The sequence below is a fragment of the Myxocyprinus asiaticus genome, chromosome 1 (genome assembly GCF_019703515.2).
Source record: "Myxocyprinus asiaticus isolate MX2 ecotype Aquarium Trade chromosome 1, UBuf_Myxa_2, whole genome shotgun sequence".
Lineage (NCBI taxonomy): Eukaryota > Metazoa > Chordata > Actinopteri > Cypriniformes > Catostomidae > Myxocyprinus > Myxocyprinus asiaticus.
Window position 1 is genome coordinate 21953368 of NC_059344.1, and position 25370 is coordinate 21978737.

Here is a 25370-nt window from a genome sequence, read left to right on the forward strand (position 1 = left end):
ACAAGGAGCCAGGTAAGTGCTTCGATGTCCCTAGACTCAGCACGGCCACGACATGGTGTGGCACCTCGAGCTCCGCCCCGCCGCGAGGCCCCATCTGCCTGTACGTTTGACAGCGTTGTTCCTTTGGTCCCCCTTGTACGGAACTTGGACGCATGGCTTGCGCTTTCCAATCTGTCACGATGGCTGGTCTGGACCGTCCAACTCGGCTACGTGATTCAGTTCGCCAGGCGTCCGCCCAGGTTCAGCGGTATCCACTTCACCTTGGTGAAAGACGAAAACGCTGCTACCTTGCGCGTGGAGATCGCTACCCTCCTACGGAAGGGTGCGATAGAACCTGTCCCTCTGGCCGAGATGAAGAAGGGGTTTTACAGCCCCTACTTCATCGTACCGAAAAAAGGTGGTGGGTTGCGGCCAATCTTGGACCTGCAAGTACTGAACCGGGCTTTACACAGACTCACGTTCAAGATGCTGATGCAAAAACGCATTCTGGCGAGCGTCCGGCATCAAGATTGGTTTGCGGCGGTAGACCTGAAGGAAGTGTACTTCCACGTCTCGATTCTACCTTGACACAGACCCTTCCTGCGGTTTGCATTCGAGGGTCAGGCGTATCAGTACAAGGTCCCCCCTTTCGGTCTGTCCTTGTCTCCTTGCGTCTTCACGAAAGTCGCAGAGGCAGCCCTTGCCCCATTAAGGGAAGTGGGCATTTGCGTTCTCAACTTTCTCGATGATTGGCTAATCCTAGCTCACTCTTGGGACATGTTGTGCACACAGGGACTTGGTGTTCTCACACCTCAGCCGACTAGGGCTTCGGGTCAACTGGGAAAGAGCAAACTCGTCCCGGTTCAGAGCATCTCTTTCCTCAGTTTGGAGTTGGACTCAGTCTCTTTGACAGCACACCTCACGAACGAGTGCGCACAGTCGGTGCTGGCCTGTTTGAAGGTGTTCAAACAGAAAACAGCGGTTCCACTGAAACTCTTTCAGAGGCCCCTGGGACATATGGCATCCTCAGCGGTGGCCACCCCGCTCGGGTTTATGCATAGGAGACCACTTCAGACTCAAGTCCCGAGATGGGCATGGTGCCATGGAACACATTGCGTGGTCATCACGCCGGTCTGTCACCGTCTTTTCAGCCCTTGGACCGACCTCTCATTTCTACGGGCAGGTGTTCTCCTAGAACTGGTCTCCAGGCACGTCGTGGTCACGACGGACGCCTCCAAAACGGGCTGGGCGCTGTTTGAAATAGGCACGCAGCCACCGGCTTGTAGACGGGCCCGCGACTGCATTGGCACATCAACTGCCTCGAGTTGTTGGCAATTCTGCTCGCCCTGCAGAGGTTTCGGCCATTGATCCAGGGCAAGCACGTGTTAGTTCAGACAGACAACACGGCAACGGTAGCATATGTCAACCGCAAAGGCGGTCTTCGCTTTCGTTGTATGTCACAACTCGCCCGCCGTCTCCTCCTCTGGAGTCAGCAGCACTTCAAGTCGCTGCGAGCCACTCACATCCCGGGCAACCTCAACACTACAGCGGACGCGCTGTCATGGCAGGTTACCCTCAAGGGAGAGTGGAGACTCCACCCTCAGGTGGTCCAGCTGATTTGGAGTCGATTCGGAAAGGCTTAAGGCACTCTCCTTGAAGACTGCCCTCCTGACTGCGCTCATTTCCATCAAGAGGGTAGGAGACCTGCAAGCGTTCTCTGTCAGCGAAACGTACCTGGAGTTCGGTCCGGGCTACTCTCATGTGATCCTGAGACCCCGACCGGGCTATATGCCCAAGGTTCCCACGACCCCTTTTAGGGACCGGGTGATGAACCTGCAAGCGTTGCCCCAGGAGGAGGCAGACCCAGCCCTTTCGTTGCTGTGTCCGGTGCGCGCTTTACACATCTATTTAGATCGCACACAGAGCTTTAGGATCTCTGAGCAGCTCTTTGTCTGCTTTGGTGCATAGCGGAAAGGAAGCACTCTCTCCAAGCAGAGGATCGCCCACTGGCTCATTGACACCATAACTATGGCATATCATGCCCAGGACATGCCGCCCCTGGTAGGGCTACGAGCCCATTCTACCAAGGGTGTAGTGGCCTCCTGGGCCCTGTCTAGGGGTGCCTCTCTAACAGACATTTGCAGAGCAGCAGGCTGGGCAACACCCAACACCTTTGCAAGGTTCTACAACCTCCGGGTGGAACCGGTTTCGTCTCAGGTAGTGGCACGCAATACAAGTGGATAAGCCCGGGATAGCCGGCCGGGTGTATCACTTGCACATAGCGCCTTCCACCTCCTTTTGAGCTGAAGACATGCGCCATTAATTCCCAGTAGTGTTCACAAACTTTGTTCCTTAGTTGACTTCCTCTGAGCCCTGTGGCAGTCAAGTGTTCGGAGAGATTCGCTGCCGGCCCAGTACACGTGCTAACTAAGAGTCCTGTTCTGGGGTAGGTGCTCCGCATGTGGCGGTTCCATGTAAGGCTAACCCTATGTGATATATATCTCCCGCTAATTTGTTTCCCTGTTGGCAAACTGTGTCTTCCTTGGGCAGAGCCCCTCTGCCCCAGTCTCCATGTTTGTAGTAACTCCTCCCCCGTTGGGTAGGATCTACCTTGAAGACTCTCCACATGGTCGGAAAGACCATGTGACGTATCTTTCCACTTAAATATCCCCCCCTCTCTTTGGGCGAGGTGTGGTCTCCGCGGTGTCTAGACCTGGTGGCCCAGTCGGATAATCCCCCTTCTTTTTTAGGGAGTGGAAAAAGAGAAGGGGAAAAGAGGCCACGACTGGGTTAGCCTTTTGGGTAGTCGACTTGTCCCCAAAGGGCCGTTCGACACTCATAACTATGTTGGGGGAGGTTACGTGTCGACCTGGTGTGCTGGCTACGAGGCACACAGTGGTCTGCCCACCACACACCGCCAGTTCACATAACACAGTTCAGCCAGTTGTGGTGTTTCGTATAGGGACCCCTAGTGTCACTACATCGACACAACGTCATGGGTACTTGCGTAATCTCCATTCCCTGATGGAGGGAACGAGACGTTGTGTCCCTCCTGCCACAACACTGAACTACCCGCTGAAATGGCCGGACCTTGTCTCAGCTCCTCAGCATAAAATCTGAATGAGTGGTTGCATACCAGCTCCTTTTATAAATACCACTCGGCAATTTTCATTGACCTTTTATCAAAGACCAGAGGTGTCTCGGGCTCTACATCGACACAACGTCTCGTTCCCTCCATCAGGGAACGGAGGTTACGCAAGTAACCATGACGATATCACGTAGCTACATAGCTTTTCATTTTGGCCATTATGAGCACTGATACTACACCGATCAGCCACAACATTAAAATCACCTGCCTAATATTGTATAGGTCCCCCTCGTGCCGCCAAACCAGCGCCAACCCGCATCTCAGAATACCATTCTCAGATGCTATTCTTCTCACCACAATTGTACAGAGCGGTTATCTGAGTTACCAGACTTTGTCAGTTTGAATCTGGCCATTCTCTGTTGACCTCTCTCATCAACAAGGCATTTCCGTCCACAGAACTGCCGCTCACTGGATGTTTTATGTTTTTGGCACCATTCAGAGTAAATTCTAGAGACTGTTGTGTGTGAAAATCCCAGGAGATCAGCAGTAGCAGAAATACTCAAACCAGTCCGTCTGAGAAGAATTGTGATGTGTGATGGCACTGATTTGACGGCACGAGGGGGACCTACACAATATTAGGCAGGTGGTTTTAATGTTGTGGCTGATCGATGTATATGCTGAGCATCACAACTAATGTCGTTTTTTTCATTTACGTCTAGGTTCACGCTGTGAGTTGGAAATAAATGAGTGCGCTTCCAACCCATGCCAGAACGAAGGTGTTTGTAAAGATTTGGAGGGTGGGTATTTCTGCTCATGTCCTCAGGGCTTCACTGGAGACAGTTGTGAGGTTGATGTCAATGATTGCTACAGCGCCCCCTGTCTGAACGGAGGAACGTGTGTTGATGCTGTCAATAATTTCAGGTTAGCGTGGAGGCCTTTGCATAAATTTTTTAATGCATTGAGTTTTTTTTAAATAAATTTTTTTTATTGAAGTATTAGGTTACAGATATACTTTCTCACGTTTGCCATCAGGTGTGAATGTGTGAATGGATACAGAGGCATGCTGTGTCAGTTGGATATAGACGACTGCGAACCCAATTTGTGTTTGAATGGTGCGACCTGTGTGGACGGAGTGGCCACTTTCATCTGCCGATGCGCTCCTGGGTTCAATGGAACCAGGTGTGAGACAGGTATAGATGGCATAGCAGCAGATTGAGAGAGAAGGAGACAAAAAAGGTGTTTTCATTATAGGAAATCATAATAATCATGGAGAGAAGCATATTAAAGATAGTCTGGTCATCGCTTTAAATGAAATAAATGTGTTCCTAAAAGAGTTTGGAAAATTGCCAACTGCATTTAAAGCTGCAGTTTTCAATTTGCAGACCTCTAACATCATCAAACGGAACTGAATAAATAAAGATTTTCAAACAGGTTGTTGAAGACTCCTCTTGTCTTCCATTGGCCGAACAAAACAGATTGTCCCACCCCAAACTCAAGCCATTGATTAAAGGGATAGTTCACCCAAAAATGTTATTATTTACTCACCCTCATAATATCCCAGGTGTGGATGACTTTCTTTCTTCACCAGAACACATCTGAAGAAAATTAGGAAAATATCTCAGCTCAGTAGGTCTTTTAAATGCAAGTGGATGGTGATCCAATTTTTGAAGCTCCAAAAATCACAGACAGTCAGCATAAACCTCATCCATACGATTCCAGCTGTTAAATTAATGTCTTATAAAGTGACACGATCGCATTTGGTGCGAAAAGGATAAATATTGAAGTACTTTTCTAACTCTAAATCCAGCCGCGGCCCATGCATTTTAAGTCTAGGCCTTCAATGCGATTCATGCCATTAAGAAAACACAGTTTCACAATGAATAAGACACCGTATGCCTATCATACATTACATGGCAGTAAACTAATAATACCAATTGACATTTTAAAAACACGTCCATGCACGAAAGCCAAAACCAAGGAGGTCTAATATAAAGAAAAATTATCTCTAATAATATTTGTGATTTAAATTTTGCTTCGTCAGGGTACACGGTTACTTTTCAAAACTTGATCCGACACTGAATGCTCAAGCAGCCTAATTTACACTTAGAAAACTCCTGATGTTGCTATAACAATGCAAAAAGCACTTACCAATTTGCTTGAAGTGAAAATCAGTCCTTTTTTCGCACCAAAAGCGATTGTATCGCTTTAGAAGACATTAATTTAACCGCTGGTGTCGTATTGATGATGATTATGCTGACTGTCTGTGATTTTTGGAGCTTCAAAAATCGGATCATCATCCACTTGCATTTTTTTTTATTATTTTATTTTTTTTATCCCCTTTTTTTCCCCAATTTGGAATTCCTCGTGCTGGCGTAGTGACTCGCCTCAATCCGGGTGGCGGAGGACGAATCTCAGTTGCCTCCGCATCTGAGACCGTCAATCCGCGCATCTTATCACGTGGCTTGTTGAGACATCTACGCACAACTCACCACGCGCCCCACCGAGAGCGAACCGAGTATTGACGCTGACTACAACCCCTGGAGTTGCATGTTCGGATCCAGGGTGTGCTGAGTGACTCTAGCCAGGACTCCTAAGCAACCAAATTGGCCCGGTTGCTAGGGAGGGTAGAGTCACATGGGGTAACCTCCTCGAGCTCGCGATTAGGGGTTCTCGCTCTCAATGGGGCATGTGGTAAGTTGTGCGTCGATCGCGGAGAGTTGCATGAGCCTCCACACGCGGAGTCTCTGCGGTGTCATGCACAACGAGCCATGTGATAAGATGCACGGATTGACTGTCTCAGAAGCAGAGGCAACTGAGACTTGTCCTCCACCGCCCAGATTGAGGTAAGTAACCGCGCCACCACGAGGACCTACTAAGTAATGGAAATTGGGCATTCCAAATTGGGAGAAAAGGGGATAAAATAAATAAATAAATAAACAACGAAAATATTACACATTTCAACTTTAAAATTATCCATTATGTGTGTTCATCTTTTTGTTTTATAGTTGAAAATCACACATCATCTGTTTTCTTCTCTGTGCTTTTGTACTCTTTTTTTTTTTTTTTTTTTTTTTACTTTTTCAAACACAGAAATGCCCTCATCGTTTGATGTGTTGTTTGAAGTTTCTGGTATCCATGGTTATGTAATGATGGATGGTCACATGCCGCCACTTACACAGATCACATGTACATTTTGGATGAGGTCATCAGACATTGTTAACTACGGAACTCCCATCTCTTATGCTGTTGAAGGAAGTGACAATGCATTTCTGCTCATAGACTATAATGGGTGAGAACTGTCTTGATCTTAGTTTGCTGAATATTATAAGAGAAGTATATTAATTTTTACTTATGCAAATGATCCAGGTTCGGTATGAGTTAGACTCTATTGACAGCATCTGTGACTTTCTGCATTCATTATCAAAGAAAACAATTTCGACTCGTCCCTCTGTTTGTAAAAACAAACAAAAAATACTTTTACTGTAATACGCTTACAATGGAAGTCTGTGGAGAAGGCCACCTAAAGGGTTTATAAGCATAAAAGTTGATGCTCATATTTTTGATAAAGCACTTACATGAATTCTTCCATACAAATCTCTTAAACAATCTAGTGTCAAACCCCTGGGGCAAACATGCAGCAAATTTGACGCTCATTGTTTTCACATGCAAATGAGATTTGTGCCAAACTCTTTGTTGCCAAAGGTTTGCCATAGAAGTATTTGCTAATAATGCTAAATTGTCCATTGTTGCTAAAGCTTTGCTGCAAATTTACCACATGTAGACTCTCTTTTTTGCAAAGAAAATATTTTTGCTAGGGAATGTTTGGTATTTGAGCTGAAAAAGTATCTAAATTGTTCTTTAAGTGGTAGAACTATTGTTCTAGAATCTAGATATATGTACTTCTGGTTATTCATTACTGCCATAATTTCAGTGGACAGACATAAACAGCTATTTTTTTTCCACACAATGTTTCATGTTAACATGTATAATGTTGAAGGCTATACTTTCAAAGCAGTATTTTGTCACATTCATTCTGTTAAAATGCCTTGACCCATAGACTTCTATTGTAAGTGCCTTATTGTGTGATTTAGTTTTAACGATAAACTGAAATAATTCTGTGCTAATTGATTAATCAAGGAACATTCCTTTAAATGTGCTTCTCTGCTACTTTTTGATATGATATAAACTATTAAACATTTCTAGTTTACTTAAACCTTACATATATATATATATATATACATGTATTTTACCCTTGTTTTACCCTCTCTGTTTCTCTCACACTCTCCTCTCTCTCTCTTCTCCCTATTGTTTCCATCTATGTTCAGATGGGTGCTGTATGTAAATGGAAAAGAGCGGATCACTGACTGTCCAGCTGTAAATGATGGCCTCTGGCACCACATCGGTGTGTCATGGCGCAGCAAGGATGGAGATTGGAGGGTTTATATTGACGGGAGCTCTTCAGATGGAGGGAAAGGATTATCCATTGGCACAACTATACCAGGTTGACCAGCAAAAGAATTTAAATACTGTACCAGTGCACATGACATTGGTGTCTTTTTGCCATCAATGTCTAGAAAGGCACTTTCATTGCATTGTTATAACTATAGTGCTTCAAAGAAAAGATGTGTGTAAAAAATAAAATAAAGCTGAAATATTACTTCTATACTTTGAACAGGAGGGGGTGCGCTGGTACTGGGACAGGATCAGGACCAGAGAGGAGATGGCTTCAACCCTGTGGAGTCTTTTGTGGGCACTCTTAGCCAGCTCAATGTATGGAACTATGTTTTAACTCCACATCAGGTAATTCTCAACCACTTCAAGAGCAAAGTGTAGAATCTGTGTATAATGTACAACAACAAGAGTTTTTTTATTTTTGAAAAGTGGATAAAAGCATCTGCTAATGATGAAATGTAAATGAGTCCCATAAGAAAAAAAAACATAATTAATGTATAATGTATAATGCTAAATATCTCTCTGATCTGTTGTGAGACCAGCAACTAAATACAGAGTTATTCTAACCTGCTTACTAACTCTTCCATTTCCACTGTTCTCAGATCAGGTCTCTGGCCAGCAGATGTCCACGTGACCTGAAGAAAGGGAACGTGTTTGCTTGGCCTGACTTCTTGGGAGGGGTCACAGGAAGAGTAAAGACCAGCAGCAAAAGCATATTCTGTGCTGGTAAGAATGATCATATGCCTTTGTGACGTTTGCATTCATAAATGTTTATGTGGTTCAAAATGAACAATATTTTTTATAGTTGATATTATTAACACCAAAGTGTGATATTTTTTTACCATTGTTTTGGTCTTTGTTAGACTGCCCTCTGCTGGAGGCTTCTGTTCCTCAACTACGCTCTTCCAGTACAGCAGTGAGCCCAGGCTCTAAGGTGCATTTCTCTTGCAGTCCTGGCTTTTATCTGGTTGGGGAACCAGTGCAGCAGTGCTTAAACAGAGGACAGTGGAGCCATGCAGAGCCAGTTTGTGAACGTGAGTGATGTGAAAGCAAAAATACACACCAGAGGACACACAAACGCATGCGCTGGTCATGAAAACACAAACACATTTTCGAAAGGATCTCAGCTGCATTTGTAAATAACTCACTTCACCTTATTTTCAAGCACTGAACAACACATGTTGCAACACAATATACACATTTATGCCCCCACAAAAAAATACACTGCATTTACATACTTGCTCACTTATTAGGGTAACCATATTCTGGTTTTCCAAAAAGAGGAAAACTCTTTTTTTTCTTTTGTTGGCGGGGGGAGGAATAATAGGGTTCAAAACAGTGTTACAATGAATGCAAACTTTAATACAGTGAAAAAGACACTCTATTAGCATAACATAAATATATATAAATAAATACAAATGTCCAACATTCTTTTGAATGTCCATGTACTAAAATAAAATATTTGATGCCATGAGTGTACCTTCATTTACTATTACTATTATTTTGAATGGCCATGGAAAATGAAGCAATGTGATGATAATTTTACCTGGTCGCAAAAAGTAGTCCATTAATTTACCTGATGAACTTTCACCTTTTGCTGACCCTTTATGCTTCACAGAGCTAATGTGTGCTTCTAAATCACTTGCACCTTTATTAGCAACTGACACATAAGTGCCAGCTTTTCATGTCATACATTCTGCTTCCCATGGATCTCGACCTGGACAAAAGCATGGGAATTTTTTGTGCAAATCTTCTGTAAATTTGCACTTTCGTTTGGGCATTGTTTCCACTCAGCTGTCATTTGCTGCTACTGTCAAGCAACTGTTTGAGGCCAAATACAACAGCGCTTTGTGCGTTCACGGAGAGATTGACAGGCAGGAATTTGGCCAATACTTGCTGCAAGCCTCTTATAATCGACCAATTGGTGTCGGGACTTATAAAGAGGGGTTAAAGCAATGCAAATATGCGCGCACACACAATGAAGTATTAGACCAGATGCACATCATAATGCAACTAAAGCCGAATCCCGGACATTTTCGCAAATTTAGAAATCCCGGCTGGACGCTTTTTTAAGGTCTGAAAAAAGGACATGTCTGGGAAAAAAAGGACGTATGGTCACCCTACATTAATGTTACCCACTACCCAGTAACTGGTCAATGTCTTTTCTCTGTAGGTGTTGAATGTGGTCCTCCTCCTGACCTGGAGCATGGCCAATATCATGGAGAGGATTTCTATGCTGGGAGCTCAGTGGTGTATCAATGTAAACCAGGCTTCTACCTGCTCGGGAAGAGCAAGATACTGTGTGCAAACAATGGCAAATGGATCGGCAACCCACCTGCATGTCTGGGTAGGAGATACACGGCAAATCCAGAGTGAAGCACTGAATAGTCAATATGCCTACAATAGGTCTATATTAAACACCACAATACACAGGTGCACCTAGAGCCTGGAATATCTTTTTACATTCTATTTTCTTCTTTATCATTTACACTTTGTATGCCTTTTATACGCGTGTGCGTGTCTGTGTGTGTGCGTGCGTGTGTGTGTTGGTTTGTTCTCATATTACAGATGTGGATGAATGTGCTCTGGGGTCTGAATGCGATGAACATGCTAGTTGCAAGAACACCGATGGCTCTCATATATGTACCTGCATACCCCCATACAGTGGAGATGGAAGGAATTGCACAGGTAAACAATGACACCACAACTGTGGTACAGCTGTAATTTTGTAAAATATTTATCAAACATAATTTTTACACAGTAAATACAGCAATGTTGTGTTTATTTCACTCTTTATTTAGATTATCATAGTTTTAAACATTTGTATTTTTAAAAAAGATTAATATTGAAATTCTGGGTGATATACTGTATTTATACACACCGATCAGCCACAACATTAAAACCACCTGCCTAATATTGTGTAGATCCCCCTTGTGCAGCCAAAACAGCACCAACCCCCATCTCAGAACAGCATTCTGAGATGATATTCTTCTCACCACAATTGTACAGAGCGGTTATCTGGGTTACTGTAGACTTTGTGAGTTTAAACCAGTCTGGCCATTCTCTGTTGACCTCTCTCATCAATAAGGCGTTTCCGTCCACAGAACTGTCGCTCACTGGATGTTTTCAGTTTTTGGCACCATTCTGAGTAAATTCTAGAGACTGTTGTGCATGAAAATCCCAGGAGATCAGCAGCTACAGAAATACTCAAACCAGCCCGTCTGGCATCAACAATCATCCATGCGATTATCTAATCAGCCAATCGTGTGGCAGCAGTGCAGTGCATAAAATCAGGCAGATACGGGTCAGGAGCTTCAGTTAATGTTCACATAAACCATTAGAATGGGGAAAAAATTTGAGCTCAGTGATTTGGACCGTGGCATGATTGTTGGTGCCAGATGGGCTGGTTTGAGTACAGAAATGCCTTGTTGATGAGAGAGGTCAACAGAGAATGGCCAGACTGGTTAGAACTGACAAAGTCTACGGTAACTCAGATAACCGCTCTGTACAATTGTGGTGAGAAGAATATCATCTCAGAATGCTATTTTGAGATGCGGGTTGGTGCTGTTTTGGTGGCACGAGAGGGACCTACACATTATTAGGCAGGTGGTTTTAATGTTGTGGCTGATCGGTGTATATACATATATAATTAGTCATATTTTTCAGAAGTGCTATTCATATATTTAAGGTTAAAATTAATTAGGAAAAATTACTGAATGCACAGTAAATAAGTAAATTGAATGGAAGACATTAATTTTTGTATTTTTTTATCTCTCACTAGAGCCAGCGAAATGTAAAGATCCAGGTGTTCCTGAGTTTGGGCACCGTGAGGGCAGTAACTTCACAATGGGCAATGATGTGGTGTTTTCCTGTACAGAGGGCTATGAGCTGATTGGATCATCCCATATTTCCTGCTCAGAGGAAGGAATTTGGGAGGGAGCAGTCCCATACTGCAGAGGTAAACACATATATCAGATATGACAGCATTATACATGCAGTTTATTGAAAAGCAATCAGATATTTTGTTTTTGTGTGTTGCAAGAAAAGTTTACTGTGGATCAGATTAAAATATTTTTGTAGCCTCTTTTTGATAAAAATTATTCTGTATCAGTTGTATCAACAAATCTGAATTATAATGAGATACTGTTTATTAGTGCCACAGGTTGACTACATAATAAATACAGGAACACATGAAGAAAGGCTAACACACAAAATTAATCCAGAATCTATTAATTTATCTAAAAATCAACAAAATAATAAAAGGTATTGGAATCCAAATGGTTTTGGCCTCTAACTTAAATCTAGATGTATGTGTGGTTCTGCAACCAAGCCTCGGTGCTCTCTCATGGGATTGGGCTGAATAATTTGCCTGATGGAGACATGAAAATATATGACTCCTATATATAGGAATATATATTGTTTACCTGACCTGATAAACAACTGTTTATCTTTATTCCGTCCTTGTCGCTGGAACAATTCAATATTGTAGTATTGTCTGAGTGTTATCCAGAACCCTGGCCAGCTCCTTGAGGCTGTTATGCCTGGTTACATCCATTCTGACACATTATGGGTACACTCTATAAACCTTTCTCTAACATAACAGAATTTAATGTGATGAAGACAATATCTGAAGTTCAATTAATGTTGTTCACTGAGAGCACATAATATAATCTGCTAGTTTGTTCTAATGATTTTCCTTTTAAACTCTGCCCTCATAGCCCTTTCCTGTGCTCACCCAACTCTCCCAGAATACGGAATACTGAAAGGGACAAACTTAACATACGGAAGCAAGGTGACTTTCAGGTATCGCTGTCAGTGTTAGATGTAGAATTGGTTTCTGAGGTATTGTAGCTAATCTTTAGAGGCCTGTTTAAATATACAGTAAGAAGGACTGAGTTTTTTGATGATCTTTGCATTTTCTGGTCTGCTGCAGCTGTGAGAAGGGCTATGTCCCCCAGGAGCCAATTGAAAGCCACTGTCAATCTAATTTGAAGTGGAGCAGAGAGCCCCCTGTTTGTCAGCCTGTAACCTGCGGTGAGCCCCCAGCAGTAGATTATGCCGAGTATACCCTCAACAGAAAAGTCTACCTTTCCACCCTAACATACACCTGCATGAAAGGATACAGGTAAAGTTTAAATCTTTGCATCACTATGAAAATAGTGGCATTGACTGTAGATTAACATTTTTGTATGACAATATCTTGTAGGTTCCTACAGCTAGGGTGGTTGTAAAATATGGATGTTAGTAAATGTGTTGACACTGCTAGTTTGCTGTAAAGATTGCAGGGTGCCATGGAGCTGCAGTGTGAGGCATCAGGAGAGTGGGCATCTCCTCCACCTATCTGTGTCAGAGTGGACTGTGGCAAACCTCCTCCTTTGACGGGTGCTGTAATTAAGGGTGACAACTTCACACTGGGTAGTCGAGTCTACTATATTTGCAAAGAGGGGTAAATTTTTCATATACAGTATGTATCATTTGTGACAATGTTCTTTTTTTTTTTTCACCCAATTTGGAATGCCCAATTCCCAGTGCGCTTTTAAGTCCTCGTGGTCGCGTAGTGATTCGCCTCGATCCAGGTGGTGGAGGATAAATCCCATTTGCCTCCGCGTCTGAGACCATCAACCCGCACATCTTATCACGTGGCTTGTTGAGCGCGTTGCCACGGAGACATAGCGCGTGTGGAGGCTTCACGCCATCCACTGCGGCATCCACGCTCAACTCACCACACGCCCCACCGAGAACGAACCACATTATAGCGACCACAAGGAGGTTACCCCATGTGACTCTACACTCCCTAGCAACCGGGCCAATTTGGTTGCTTAGGAGACCTGGCTGGAGTCACTCAGCACACCCTGGGATTCGAACTGGCGAGCTCCAGGGGTGGTAGCCAGCGTCTTTTACCACTGAGCTACCCAGGCCCCCCTGTGACAATGTTCTTGATCAGATTAAACTCTAAAGAACACTAAAGAACTTATTTTAATGGCCTATACAACATCTTTATTAGTTACTGGAGTAGTGGTTTGTTGTTCATTAAACATTTTGGAAACTGCCTTCTAGTTTAATAGACCCTTTTCACAGACTGGGATGATACATTTCTGCCTAAATTTAGCAGCATAAATCTAAAAAAAGTTTTTAAATTTTTTATTTAAAATGTACCATTATTTTTTTGTTATATTACCCTGGCATTACTGCAACACTGCTGCAGTGGGGTTACAAATACAGCTGCTGAGGAAATAGAAGTAAATTTGACATCTGACCTCTGATGTTCTGACTGCTGTAATCCATTTATTTATTTATTCCTATAATAGTGGATTTTTAGGACCCATCATTGTTGTTTCTAAATCAGAGAAATAATAGTTTTAGCCCACTGCTCAAGAAATACTTCAATTCTGTATGTCTTATTGTAGTTACATCCTGCTTGGTGTAGAAACTAAGGAATGCCTCCCAAGTGGTAACTGGACTCAGCATTCTGCCCAGTGTGTTCCTCGGTCTTGTGGGCCACCACCCCCAGTTGACCATGCCTACCTACCTGATATTGGACACCAGCTGTTTGGCGACATGGCTAACTACTTCTGTATTGATGGCTACACTGCTGATAACAATACAAAACTTTTCTGCAATGCCCAAGGTATTTGGGCACCCCCAGAAAGCTTTGGTATTCCTCACTGTATTGCCAACTTCTGCCAGCGTCCCCCAGATTTACCTCACGCCATTCTGGATTCCATCAACAAACCAAAGTATGCGAGCAACACAGAGGTCAGCTACAAGTGTGAGGAGGGCTTTGTTCTCAATGCAACAGGAACACTGAAGTGCCTGATAGGAGGGGAGTGGACACCTTCACCTTTGGATATTGGCTGTATGCCTGTAAGATGCTCAAAGCCAGAGAGTATAGGGAAGGGTTATGTAAGTGGGAGCAATTATAGTTTTGGAGCTGTGATTGCATACAGCTGTGATAAAGGGTATTTCATTCGAGGAGAGAAGAGGAGGATTTGTAAAGCCAACGGTGAGTGGGGCGGTGTCTTGCCCACATGCCAGCCTGTTTCCTGCCCCAAGCCACCTCACTTGGCTAATGGATTCTTACAGGTAAATAGAATGCAGACTTAGACAGACTATCAATGTAATAAACAACCCTTGCATATATGCTTGTTGTTCAGGACATTTTTGAGTCAAAGCAATCCTGATTCATTTCACATATTTGACATTAATTTTGTTCTCCATAGGGCCAAATGAGAAACAACAGCTATGTGTACAGCAGTAAGGTGACGTACGCGTGCAATGACGGGTATCGTCTGACTGGGAAGCCTGAACGTGTATGTATGGCTGACAAGCAGTGGTCAAACAGAAACCCTCCTGTTTGTGTCCTCCTCACCTGTCCCCCCCCTCCCAATATCAAAAATGGCCGCTATCATGGCTCCACCTTTGAGGTTGGCAGTAAGGTGGAATTTGTCTGTAAAGAAGGATATGAACTTATTGGAGATTCTGTATGGATGTGTTTAAAGATCGGAAAGTGGGACAAGAGCACAGCCCCTCTTTGTTCTCCAGTTCAGTGCCCCGAGCCACCTTTAGAAGAGAATCATCTCGTACTGCATGGATTGGATTCTGACTCGGGCACAGTGGAGCTTTCTTGTGAGGAAGGCTATGTTCTTCTGGGTGCACGGACTCTTCGTTGCACCCCATCACAAGAGTGGAATGACTCTTTCCCTGTTTGCAAACAAGTGTTCTGTGAACCTCCTCCTGATGTTTCCTTTGGTGACCCATCCGATACACTGTCCTACTTTGGGAGTGTCGTGACCTACTCTTGCATGGATGGCTTTACTCTGCAGAAAGAAGCTTCTGTCCACTGCCAGGCAGATGGGACCTGGAGCAAACCTTATCCTGACTGCATTCCTGTTGAATGCAAACAGCCTGAAGAGATACCAAATGGAACTGTGGATGTTCACGGTCTAATGTACCTCAGCACTGCCATCTATAGCTGTAAAGCAGGGTATGACTTAGTAGGTAACAATACTGTGCTTTGTGGTCAAAGCGGGTTGTGGATAGGAGGTGTACCTGTATGTCACCCTGTTAAGTGTGCTGCACCTAAGGAGATTCCCAATGGCTCGGTTAAGTACTCAAGGCTCCAGTTTAGCCAATCTGTTACGTATTCCTGCCAGAGGGGATACCGCTTACAAGGCCCAGAAACACTTACCTGTCTAGAGAATGGAGAATGGGACCAGGAGGCTCCTGACTGTGTGCAGATCTACTGTTCTTCTCCCAAACCTATTGCCAATGGCTTTGTGGAAGGACGGGACTGTAAGTTTGGGGTCACAATCTTTTATAGCTGCTTCCCAGGTTTCTTCCTATTTGGTAATAATCATCTCACTTGTGAAGAACATGGCTGGTCAAGCTCTGAGCCCATATGTGCTCCTGCTGACTGTGGCCTGCCTCCACATATCGATTTTGGTGACTACTTGAAGGTCAGAGACCCCCTAGCTGAAGACGGGACACCTACAGACCAACAGTTACCAATTAACAATAACTTTTTACATGGGTCCATGGTTCAATATCACTGCCATGTAGGGTATGAAATGAACGGTGGCATCATGTTGATGTGTCAGGAAGATGGAACATGGAATGGAACAGCCCCTGTGTGTGCTCCTGCACAATGTGAGACACCGCCCAGCCCTGAGTATGGATCAGTAACAGTAAAAAATAGTGCACTCGGCAGCCTTGCAGAGTACAGCTGTGAGGAGGGTTACGAACTCAATGGACAGCCAGTCCGACAATGCATTTCTGGCCGCCAGTGGACCATTGAAGCTCCTCGCTGTTTGCCTATTTCATGTGGTGATCCCGGAGGCATTGCAAATGGTGAGGTGATTGGAAAATCCTTTCACTTCAAGGCAGTTATTCACTATGAGTGCCACAGCGGGTTTGTTCTTGAGGGTGTTGAAGTGAGAACTTGCCAAGTTGATGGAAAATGGGACAACAAAGCTCCATGGTGTAAAGCAGTTTCCTGTGGGCGCCCTGTTGTTTCAAAGGATGTTTTGGTGAGAGGAGATGATTACACATTTGGCAAGAGGTTGTTGTTCAGCTGCAATATCGGTTTCATCCTACAGGGGGCACCGACCAGTGTTTGTTTGCCCAATGGCAGTTGGAGTGAAACTGCTCCAAAGTGCCTTCCAGCCAACTGTGGTCAACCACCTGTAATTGAAAATGGCAGAGTAACAGGCACAGATTATGGTTACAATGGGATGGTTAGGTATGAGTGTGACATTGGTTACGTCTTAACTGGAAATCCTACTCTAATTTGCAGAGGTGATGGGCTATGGGATGACCCTCCTCCACGGTGCGACATAGTCACGTGCGATCCACCTGAGGACATAAGCCATGGTTACCTGAATGGATCAAGCTTTAATTTTGATGATGTTGTGGAGTACATTTGCTTCCCAGGCTATGAGGTGGTTGGCAGTTTAGTTTTACGATGTGCTGCTGAGGGAATCTGGCTAGGGAAAGTTCCTGAATGCCGACCGTGTGTATGCAGTCCCCCGGTACTGAAGTATGGCACTGTTTTTGGCAAAGACCACACCTGTGGAGCAAGCGTCTGGTTCCAATGTGACGAAGGCTACAAAACTCTTGGCCCTACAGAGGCAGTATGTGACAAGGGTGGATTGTGGAGTCCAGGAGTGCCTATCTGCAGCCAAGGGAGATGTACCAGCCCACCCCCAGCTGTGCCTAATGCTGTCTTACAAGGTAGTGCTGCCTACTCCATTGACACAGTCACCTACCGCTGTAGGCCGGGCTATCATTTGAAAGGTTTCCCCCATCTCTCCTGTGGAAGGTTGGGCAGGTGGGGGGAGCCCAATCTGAACTGTGAACCTGTTTCTTGTGGCGTGCCTCCTTTGATCCCAAATGCAGAGACTGTTGGAATGGTTATCACCTATGGCAGCAAAGCTCAGTACAGGTAATGTGGTAATTTGTCTTGTCCTTGAAGTGTCCTATCAAAGCTAAAACATTCATTTGGATAAATTAGAAAATTGCGTTTTCATTTCAAAACGTTTTCCAAAAGTTGCTTGTCCACACTAAAACGTCTGAAAATGCTTAAATCCCCTTACTGCGCATGTGAAAAAAAAGTAAGACGCGTGGTCTGAAACACAATTGTTCTTGTGTTCTGCTGCCAGACAGCAATTCCGAGTAAACTTCCCGTCGCCTTTGATGGAATGCAATGTGAAGGTTGTACAAAGTAACATTTATCTTTAACATAACATCTTTTTAACAAAGTAAAAAAAACAGGTGCCTCAGTTTGTGACTGGGAGGCAGCAGATATCCTAACCCCGCCCTAATCCTAACCATATGGAGCCTGCAAGGCTGAGTAGCCTGCCAGGAACAACGCATGGCACCTTTCACCCATTGCGCACAACAACGCTGCTACAACATGGGCCGCTATCTTGATTGTTTTGGGTTGAATGGATCACATGACTGCGTCACATGACAACAAATATGTCACCGTTTTCGAATATCTCCTTTTTCCCAGTCTACACTACAACACTAATACAACATTTTCAAATATATCCACTCGTGAGAGCGTTATCGAAAAGCTTGGTTTTCGCTGGACAAAAACGGCATCTCAGTGTGGACAAGGCCAAATGTAGAGAAAAATATACATTGACAAATTTATCCAGATTAATGTGGACATAGTCTATAGATGAGATATGTAGCTTTAAATACTTTGAGCTAATAGATGTTTCCATCTGATGCAGGTGTAAAGAGGGGTTTGAATTGGCAACAAAGACAGACTCAGTTATATGTCAAAGTGATGGCACCTGGTCAAAACACAGTGTTAGGTGTCGACCTTCACCCTGCAGCCTACCAGCCAACCTCACCCATGTAGTTGTCACAGGGAAGCAGCTCACACCTGTAGGGGGCAGAGTCATAATCTCCTGTAGACCAGGGTTCTTCCTTGAGGGACCAGAAATATCTGAATGTGTAGTAAGTAAAGTGCTAACAATTGAAAATATTTAGTTATATGCTGTGGATTTGCTCTTTACATCTACCAAGTCAAATATTGTTTGATGACAATTCTGATGAATAATAATGTATCTGAATGTTATTTCTCTCTTATTTGATCCAGCTCTCTGGCAAATGGTCACCACCTTTCTCTTCAAAGTCCTGTGTGCCAGTCATTTGTGAGAGGCCTCTTCCCATTCTCAATGGCTTGGTTGAGGGCAAGAGCTACAATTATGGTGATATTATTAGTTACACTTGTCTGCCAGGATTTGAACTGCAGGTACATGATTTTTAATTTGTTTAACGTTAAGAAAGCTACATTGGGGGGCCTGGGTAGCTCAGTGGTAAAGATGCTGACTACCACCCCTGGAGTCGCGAGTTCGAATCCATTGCGTGCTGAGTGACTCCAGCCAGGTCTCCTAAGCAACCAAATTGGCCCGGTTGCTAGGGAGGGTAGAGTCACATGGGGTAACCTCCTCGTGATCGCTATAATGTGGTTTGTTCTCGGTGGGGCGCATGGTGAGTTGAGCGTGGTTGCCGCGGTGGATGGCGTGAAGCCTCCACACACGCTATGTCTCCGTGGCAATGCGCTTAACAAGCCACGTGATAAGATGCGCGAGTTGACGATCTCAGATGCGGAGGCAACTGGGATTCGTCCTCCGCCACCCGGACTGAGGCGAATCACTACGCGACCACGAGGACTTAAAAGCACATTGGGAATTGAGCATTCCAAATTGGGAGAAAAAGGGGAAAAAGAAAAAAAAAGAAAGCTACATTAACTTTATTTACATTATCTTGGCAAATGCTTTTCAACCAATACAACAGGGAAATTAATGTATTTAAAGGAATAGTTGTTTTTTTCATGGAACACAAAAGTCATACGGGTTTGGAACAACATAAGAGTGATTAATGATGACAGAATATTTAATCTTGGGTGAAGTAATCCCTTTTTTAGCTAATGTCGCAATATCCCAAAATCACATACCGGTAAATATATTCCAATAGTCGTGAATCAGATAAATGTTAGTGAACCATGAGAAATCCTTGTACCTTTCTAATTTCTCATCACCCTCTTTTAGGGAGACTCTGTTCAGACATGTCAGTGTGATAAAACCTGGAGTGGAATTCAGCCAGTTTGTGTTGGTAAGAGTTTTTCAGTAGAATATTACATGATAAATAAAATTATCCCCAGACCTTTCGAGGTAACGGGAGAATAACAAAGAAAGATAAAGATGAGAATTAGCCTTTGACAGAAACAGGACAGAACTTCCCAAGCACAAGAAAGAAATACCTCTAAATATCTTATACACAAATAGTTAAACTTCAAATATATTGGCACCTATATATTATTTATTTTTCATTTTCAAACACAAATAATCCTAATTAAACAAACATATCCTTTATCACTTGTTTTTAGCTGTGTCATGTGGTCCTCCACCAGTGGTGGCCAATGTCATTACTATGTCCAGTGGTGAGACATACCAAAGTACTGTCAGCTATATGTGTAACTCAGGCCTGAGTTTGGTTGGTCCACAGAACATCACTTGTCAGGCTGATGGAACATGGAGCTTACCGCCTCCAGTGTGTGAAGGTAAGACTGGACAGTCACTATGTGTATCTGTGTATATACATAAAGTATTCAGACCCCTTAATTTTTTTCACATTTTGTTATGTTGCAGCCTTGTGCTAAAATGCTTAATTTTTTTCCTTCACATCAATCTACACTCCATACCCCATAATGACAAAGCAAAAACCAGATTTTTTATAACTTTGTAAATTTATTAAAAACAAAAAACTGGGGGAAGTCACGTGATGCCATGCGAGGATCGGACGTGTGAATGGCGAGCTCTGTGCACGTTGCTAGTTTTAATACTTTTCATATAAACTGGTGAGATTCGATACACTCTGTTCCATAACTGTTCTAGGAGGACAATGTGTCAAAGAATTCAAAATCCTCGGACTCTGGAGACATTAAAAGATACTTATGTGCTCAAGCTGATGCCCCCGAGCAGGCCTCAAGCCTGGGAGTCGACTTAGTCGGGGAGGTGCGGGAAATGCGGTGAGAGATGCTGAACATGTCGGCAGTGCTGACGAAGATCGTTGCTGACTTGGAAGATCTTGCTGTGACACGTAGATCGGTCACTGCCATGGAGGCGAAGTTCACTGATGTGGTTACAAGAGTGAGGGATGTCGAGAAACGGATCGATTACCTGGAGTCATCGGAGAAGGAATTATCTGCTAATTCGCTAGCGACCAAGGTGGATTTGGAGCGTGTCTGGGAGAAGTTGGAGGACATGGAAAACTGTAGCCGGTGGAATAACGTCCGTATCGTCGGAATCCCAGAGGGAGCAGAGGGACAGGAAATTCCTGAATGGGCTCTTTTTGAATCTGCTCAACATAGCAGGCCATAAGCTGGAAATTGAGCAAGCTCACAGGGTTCCTGCTGGCGATCCATGTAGTGAGATCAGTTCTGGCCAAATCTCTCCGATCGGAGATCATCCGATAAAGATCTTGTGTTACACAAGGCAAGGAGTAAATGAAGGCTTTCTTGGAAGAACACAGCATTTTCTTGTTCCCAGACTTTGTGAATTTGACAAGAGAGAAACGTGATTGATTCAAGGAATGCAAGAAACTTTTACATCAACGGAAGGTCGCTTTTGCACTGATATTCCCGGCCAAATTGAGAATAGATGCCAAGGATGGCTGTAAAACATTCTCATCCCCACAGCAAGCGATGTCCTTCATAAAGTCAATGGAGTAAGTCATCTTGTTGTACTCACGTTGCAGCTGAGTGGACCGGCTCACTGAACATTCATTTGACTGTTTGAGGAATCTGCACGTTCTTTTTGTGCTGGTTCCGCCTAGCGGCTGGAGTTTATTTTGTAGAGTAACACACCTTCAGGAAAGTTTTATGGATGAATCTACATACTCTTTGTGCTGATTCCTCCTATTGGCTGGAGTTTGTTTTGTAAAGTGTCACACCTTCAGGACAGTTTTATGGATGAATCTACATACTCTTTGTGCTGATTCCACCTATTGGCTGGAGTTTATTTTGTAGATTGTCTTTTGCTGTGTAATTCTGTCTCACAAGATTTGTATAGAAATACCAGACTTGAGCAATCCAATGGCAAAGTTGTTGCGGGGTTTCTCGTAGGCGTGCATGGACTGCTTGAGTTTGGAGGGATGGACGATAGCACAGGGTTAATGTGCATGTTTTTCTTTTTTCTGTTTGTTTGGTTCTGGGGGATGTTCGGGTTTTGATTGTTGCATTATTGTTGGAATGTGGTCTTTATAATCTTGTTTTTGACTCATGGTCTATTTTTTTCTTTTATGTCAAAATGTTGAAATTCAGGGGCAAAGTCTTATTTTGGCTAATATTTATGCACCTAATGTTGATGATCAGGGCTTTTTTATAGATCTTGAAGGGATGTTGCAACCCGCTGGCACCCATCGTGATATAATATTGGGATGAGACTTTAATCTTTTGATGGACTCAGTCCTTGATCATAGTGAAGCAAAAGTGTGCAAGCCCCCTAGAGCAACACTGACGCTTCACAGGATGTGTAAAAATCTTGGTCTGACAGATATTTGGAGACTTTTGAACCCATCTGGGAGGGACTATACTCTAGATTTTTTTATTGTTATATCTAAGTCCCTCATTTCATCTGTTGTTGATTGCTCAATTGGAAACATTTTAGTCTCAGATCACGCTCTGGTGTGTATAGAGGTGTTGCCACATATGGAGAAAAGGAAATCATATAGTTAGCGCTTTAATGTATCCCTTTTGCAAAATCCTGAATTCCAACAAATGTTAAAGGCTGAAATCAATGTCTATACAGAGACCAACTGGTCCTCAGTATCCTCTTGGGAGGCACTTAAGGCGGTTCTTAGGGGTCGGATCATACAGTATGCCGCATTCACCAAAATATCCAAAGCACAAGAACTCGTGGAGTTGGAAGGGAATATTAAAAGTACTATTAAAAACTAATGGCCTCAGAGAATTGACCCTTTTGAAATACAGATATAATACTATTTTGTCACGAAAGGTGGATTTTTGGCTATTCAGGGCAAGACAGTCATACTTTGAGTCCAGGGATATGGTTGGGAAATTTCTGGCTAGATATATAAAACAGAGTCTTTTTCTACCTTTCCCTCAGTGAAATCTGCTGGTGGTGAAATATTTACCTCGGCCATTGATATTAATAATGCTTTTAAAGAATTCTATCTTGATCTCTATAGTTCCATGTCTTCATCACTGAAGAGGATATTAGAAACTTTGTGGAACCATTAGAAGTACCTAAACTGTCGGCTGAGCATAACAATTCTCTTGATCCTGAGATAATTTTGGAGAGCTTGGCAGTGTAATTAAGGCCTTGCCTACAGGCAAGGCTCCGGGGCCAGACGGCTTTGCCGCTGAATTTTTTAGATCTTATGCTACAGAACTGGCTCCACTTTTGCTAGAAGTTTATACGGAATCATTAAAGAATGGAAAACTTCCGCCAACCATGACACAAGCCCGGATCAGTCTGATTCTTAAAAAGGACAAAGATCCAAGCGAGTGTAATAGTTTCCGGCCAATTTCCCTGATCCAGCTAGATGTTAAAATATTGTCAAAAAATTTTGCTAACCGATTAAGTTATGACATTATACATATAGATCAGGTGGGGTTTATTTGGGGCCATAGCTCTTCTGATAACATTAGGCATTTCATCAATATCATGTGGTCAGTGGCGAATGATCAGACTCCGGTCGCTGCCATCTCACTTGACACCGAATAAGCGTTTGATATGGTAGAATGGGATTATCTTTTTAATATTTTGGAAATGTATGGGTTCGGGAATACTTTTATTGGGTGAATTTATAGACACCAGGTAGTGGCGGTTCAAACAAATGGATTAATTTCAGATTATTTTTCTCTATTATTGCCCACTTTCCCCCTTATTGTTCTGTCTTGCCCTGAAACCATTAGCAGCTGCAATAAAAAAAAGGAGGATGATTTTCCAGGGGTGATGGCGGGAGGTGTGGCGCATAAGCTTTTGCTTTACGCAGATGATATTTTATTATTTGTCTCCGACCCTACTAAATATATGCCTTGCCTCCACAGAATTATTCATTCCTTTTCTAAGTTCTCAGGATACAGAGTTAATTGGTCTAAATCCGAAGCTTTGGCTCTGACAGCGTACTGCCCAGTAACAGCTTTTCAGCCGGGCTCCTTCCAGTGGCCCAAACAGGGCATTAAGCATTTGGATATTTAATTCCCAGCAAATTTGTGTGATTTAGTTAGTTCATTTTGACCCCTTAATAAAAAGGTTTTCGAGTGATGTGGGCAGGTGGGCTTCAATACATTTATCTGTGACTGGGAAGGTTAATGTTATTAAAGTGAATTGTATTCCAAAATTCAGCTAACTGCTGCAATCTCTCCCTGTAGATATCCCCCTCTCTTATTTCAAACAATTTGATAGCATAGCGAAGTCCTTCATTTGGAATAGTAAACGTCCCAGATTACACTTCAGTAAATTACATAGGCTGATTGACAAAGGTGGGCTAGGCCTACCCAAGATTTTGTTTTATTATTATGCATTCAGTCTCAGATATTTGGCTCATTGGTTGCTTCCACCTGAGAGAGCCCCTCCCTGGTTTTGTATTGAACAGGATGTTCTTGCCCCTATTTCGCCATTGCAAAGCCTTTCTATCAAACTAACCGGAGAAGTTAAGATATACCCCGTTATCTCGCATTTGCATGCGGTATGGACAAAAGTGTCAAGAATGTTTAATTCAGACATTTATTTAAATGTTGCTTTGAGCATATGGCTGAACCCAAAATTATGTATTAATAAGTCCCCTTTCTGTTGGACAGAGTGGATTGTGAGGGAGGTTAATACGCTCGGTGACCTATATGAGAGTGGATTGTTGAGATCCTTTGAAAAAATAGTTCAACATTTTGGGATTCCCAGGTCAAATTTTTTTTTAGGTATTTACAACTGCGCCACCTGCTTTGTACTATTTTTGGGAGTAGCATACACCCCCCTAAAGCGGCAGATACTCTGGAAGTGGTGATAACTGCTTTTGGAAAAGGTCATGAGGCATCAGTGTATTACTCCATGCTAATTTAGAGTTTGGGGGACGGAGCTTCAACTTCCCTCAAGAGATTATGGGAGAAAGATTTAAATTTGGTATTGGAGGAGGGAGTGTGGGCTAGGATTCTAAAAAATGTCAAGTCTAAAGTGTAGAAACATCTCAAAGATTATCCAGAGAAATGGGATGCACCGAAGCTAAATTTCAAGTGTCATAGCAAAGGGTCTGAATACTTATGTCAATGTGATATTTCAGTTTTTTGTTTTTAATAAATTTGAAAAGTGATCAAAAATCTGGTTTTTGCTTTGTCATTATGAGGTATGGAGTGAAGATTGATGTGACAAAATAATTTAAAGCATATTAGCATAAGGCTGCAATATAACAAAATGTGAAAAAAATGAAGGGGTCTGAATACTTTCTGAATGCACTGTATGTATCAAAGGAATACAGTATATGTTAGATTCAATATCATTTTCTCTATTTTACCATCTTTCTTGCTTGTAATACATTTTTTTATATATATATAAATGCACATACAAACCCAGGGGGATGTGAGAAGCCAACAGACTTATTGAATGGAAAGGTGCAAGAACATATCCTGGCCAGCGGGCGTGCTCTTGAGTTTCAATGTGAGAAAGGCTATACACTGCTGGGAGAGTCTCTCGTCTTGTGTTTAGGAAACAGCTCCTGGAGTTCATCGTTCCCTGTCTGCAAACGTATGTCGAGCACTTTTATTACATCTACTGTGACAAACTGTAAAGAGAGACTTTCTGGATGAAGGACTTGTTCATTG

At 43.1% G+C, this 25370-nt stretch overlaps 1 protein-coding gene across 1 annotated transcript in view; it reads left to right on the forward strand.

Annotated features, from left to right (window-relative positions):
* Nucleotides 1-25370, forward strand: part of LOC127429123 (sushi, von Willebrand factor type A, EGF and pentraxin domain-containing protein 1-like) — a 162113-nt gene that overhangs the window by 118619 nt on the left and 18124 nt on the right. Inside the window, exons 24-43 of the mRNA XM_051677987.1 lie at nucleotides 3787-3988; nucleotides 4100-4257; nucleotides 6158-6356; nucleotides 7393-7568; nucleotides 7743-7867; nucleotides 8122-8245; nucleotides 8383-8553; nucleotides 9693-9866; nucleotides 10088-10207; nucleotides 11301-11477; nucleotides 12238-12322; nucleotides 12453-12644; nucleotides 12798-12965; nucleotides 13927-14602; nucleotides 14740-17459; nucleotides 18256-18484; nucleotides 18627-18782; nucleotides 19582-19645; nucleotides 19920-20093; nucleotides 25123-25293. Of these exons, the coding sequence (XP_051533947.1) occupies nucleotides 3787-3988; nucleotides 4100-4257; nucleotides 6158-6356; nucleotides 7393-7568; nucleotides 7743-7867; nucleotides 8122-8245; nucleotides 8383-8553; nucleotides 9693-9866; nucleotides 10088-10207; nucleotides 11301-11477; nucleotides 12238-12322; nucleotides 12453-12644; nucleotides 12798-12965; nucleotides 13927-14602; nucleotides 14740-17459; nucleotides 18256-18484; nucleotides 18627-18782; nucleotides 19582-19645; nucleotides 19920-20093; nucleotides 25123-25293 (6261 nt within the window). The remainder of the gene's footprint in view (nucleotides 1-3786; nucleotides 3989-4099; nucleotides 4258-6157; nucleotides 6357-7392; nucleotides 7569-7742; nucleotides 7868-8121; nucleotides 8246-8382; nucleotides 8554-9692; nucleotides 9867-10087; nucleotides 10208-11300; nucleotides 11478-12237; nucleotides 12323-12452; nucleotides 12645-12797; nucleotides 12966-13926; nucleotides 14603-14739; nucleotides 17460-18255; nucleotides 18485-18626; nucleotides 18783-19581; nucleotides 19646-19919; nucleotides 20094-25122; nucleotides 25294-25370) is intronic.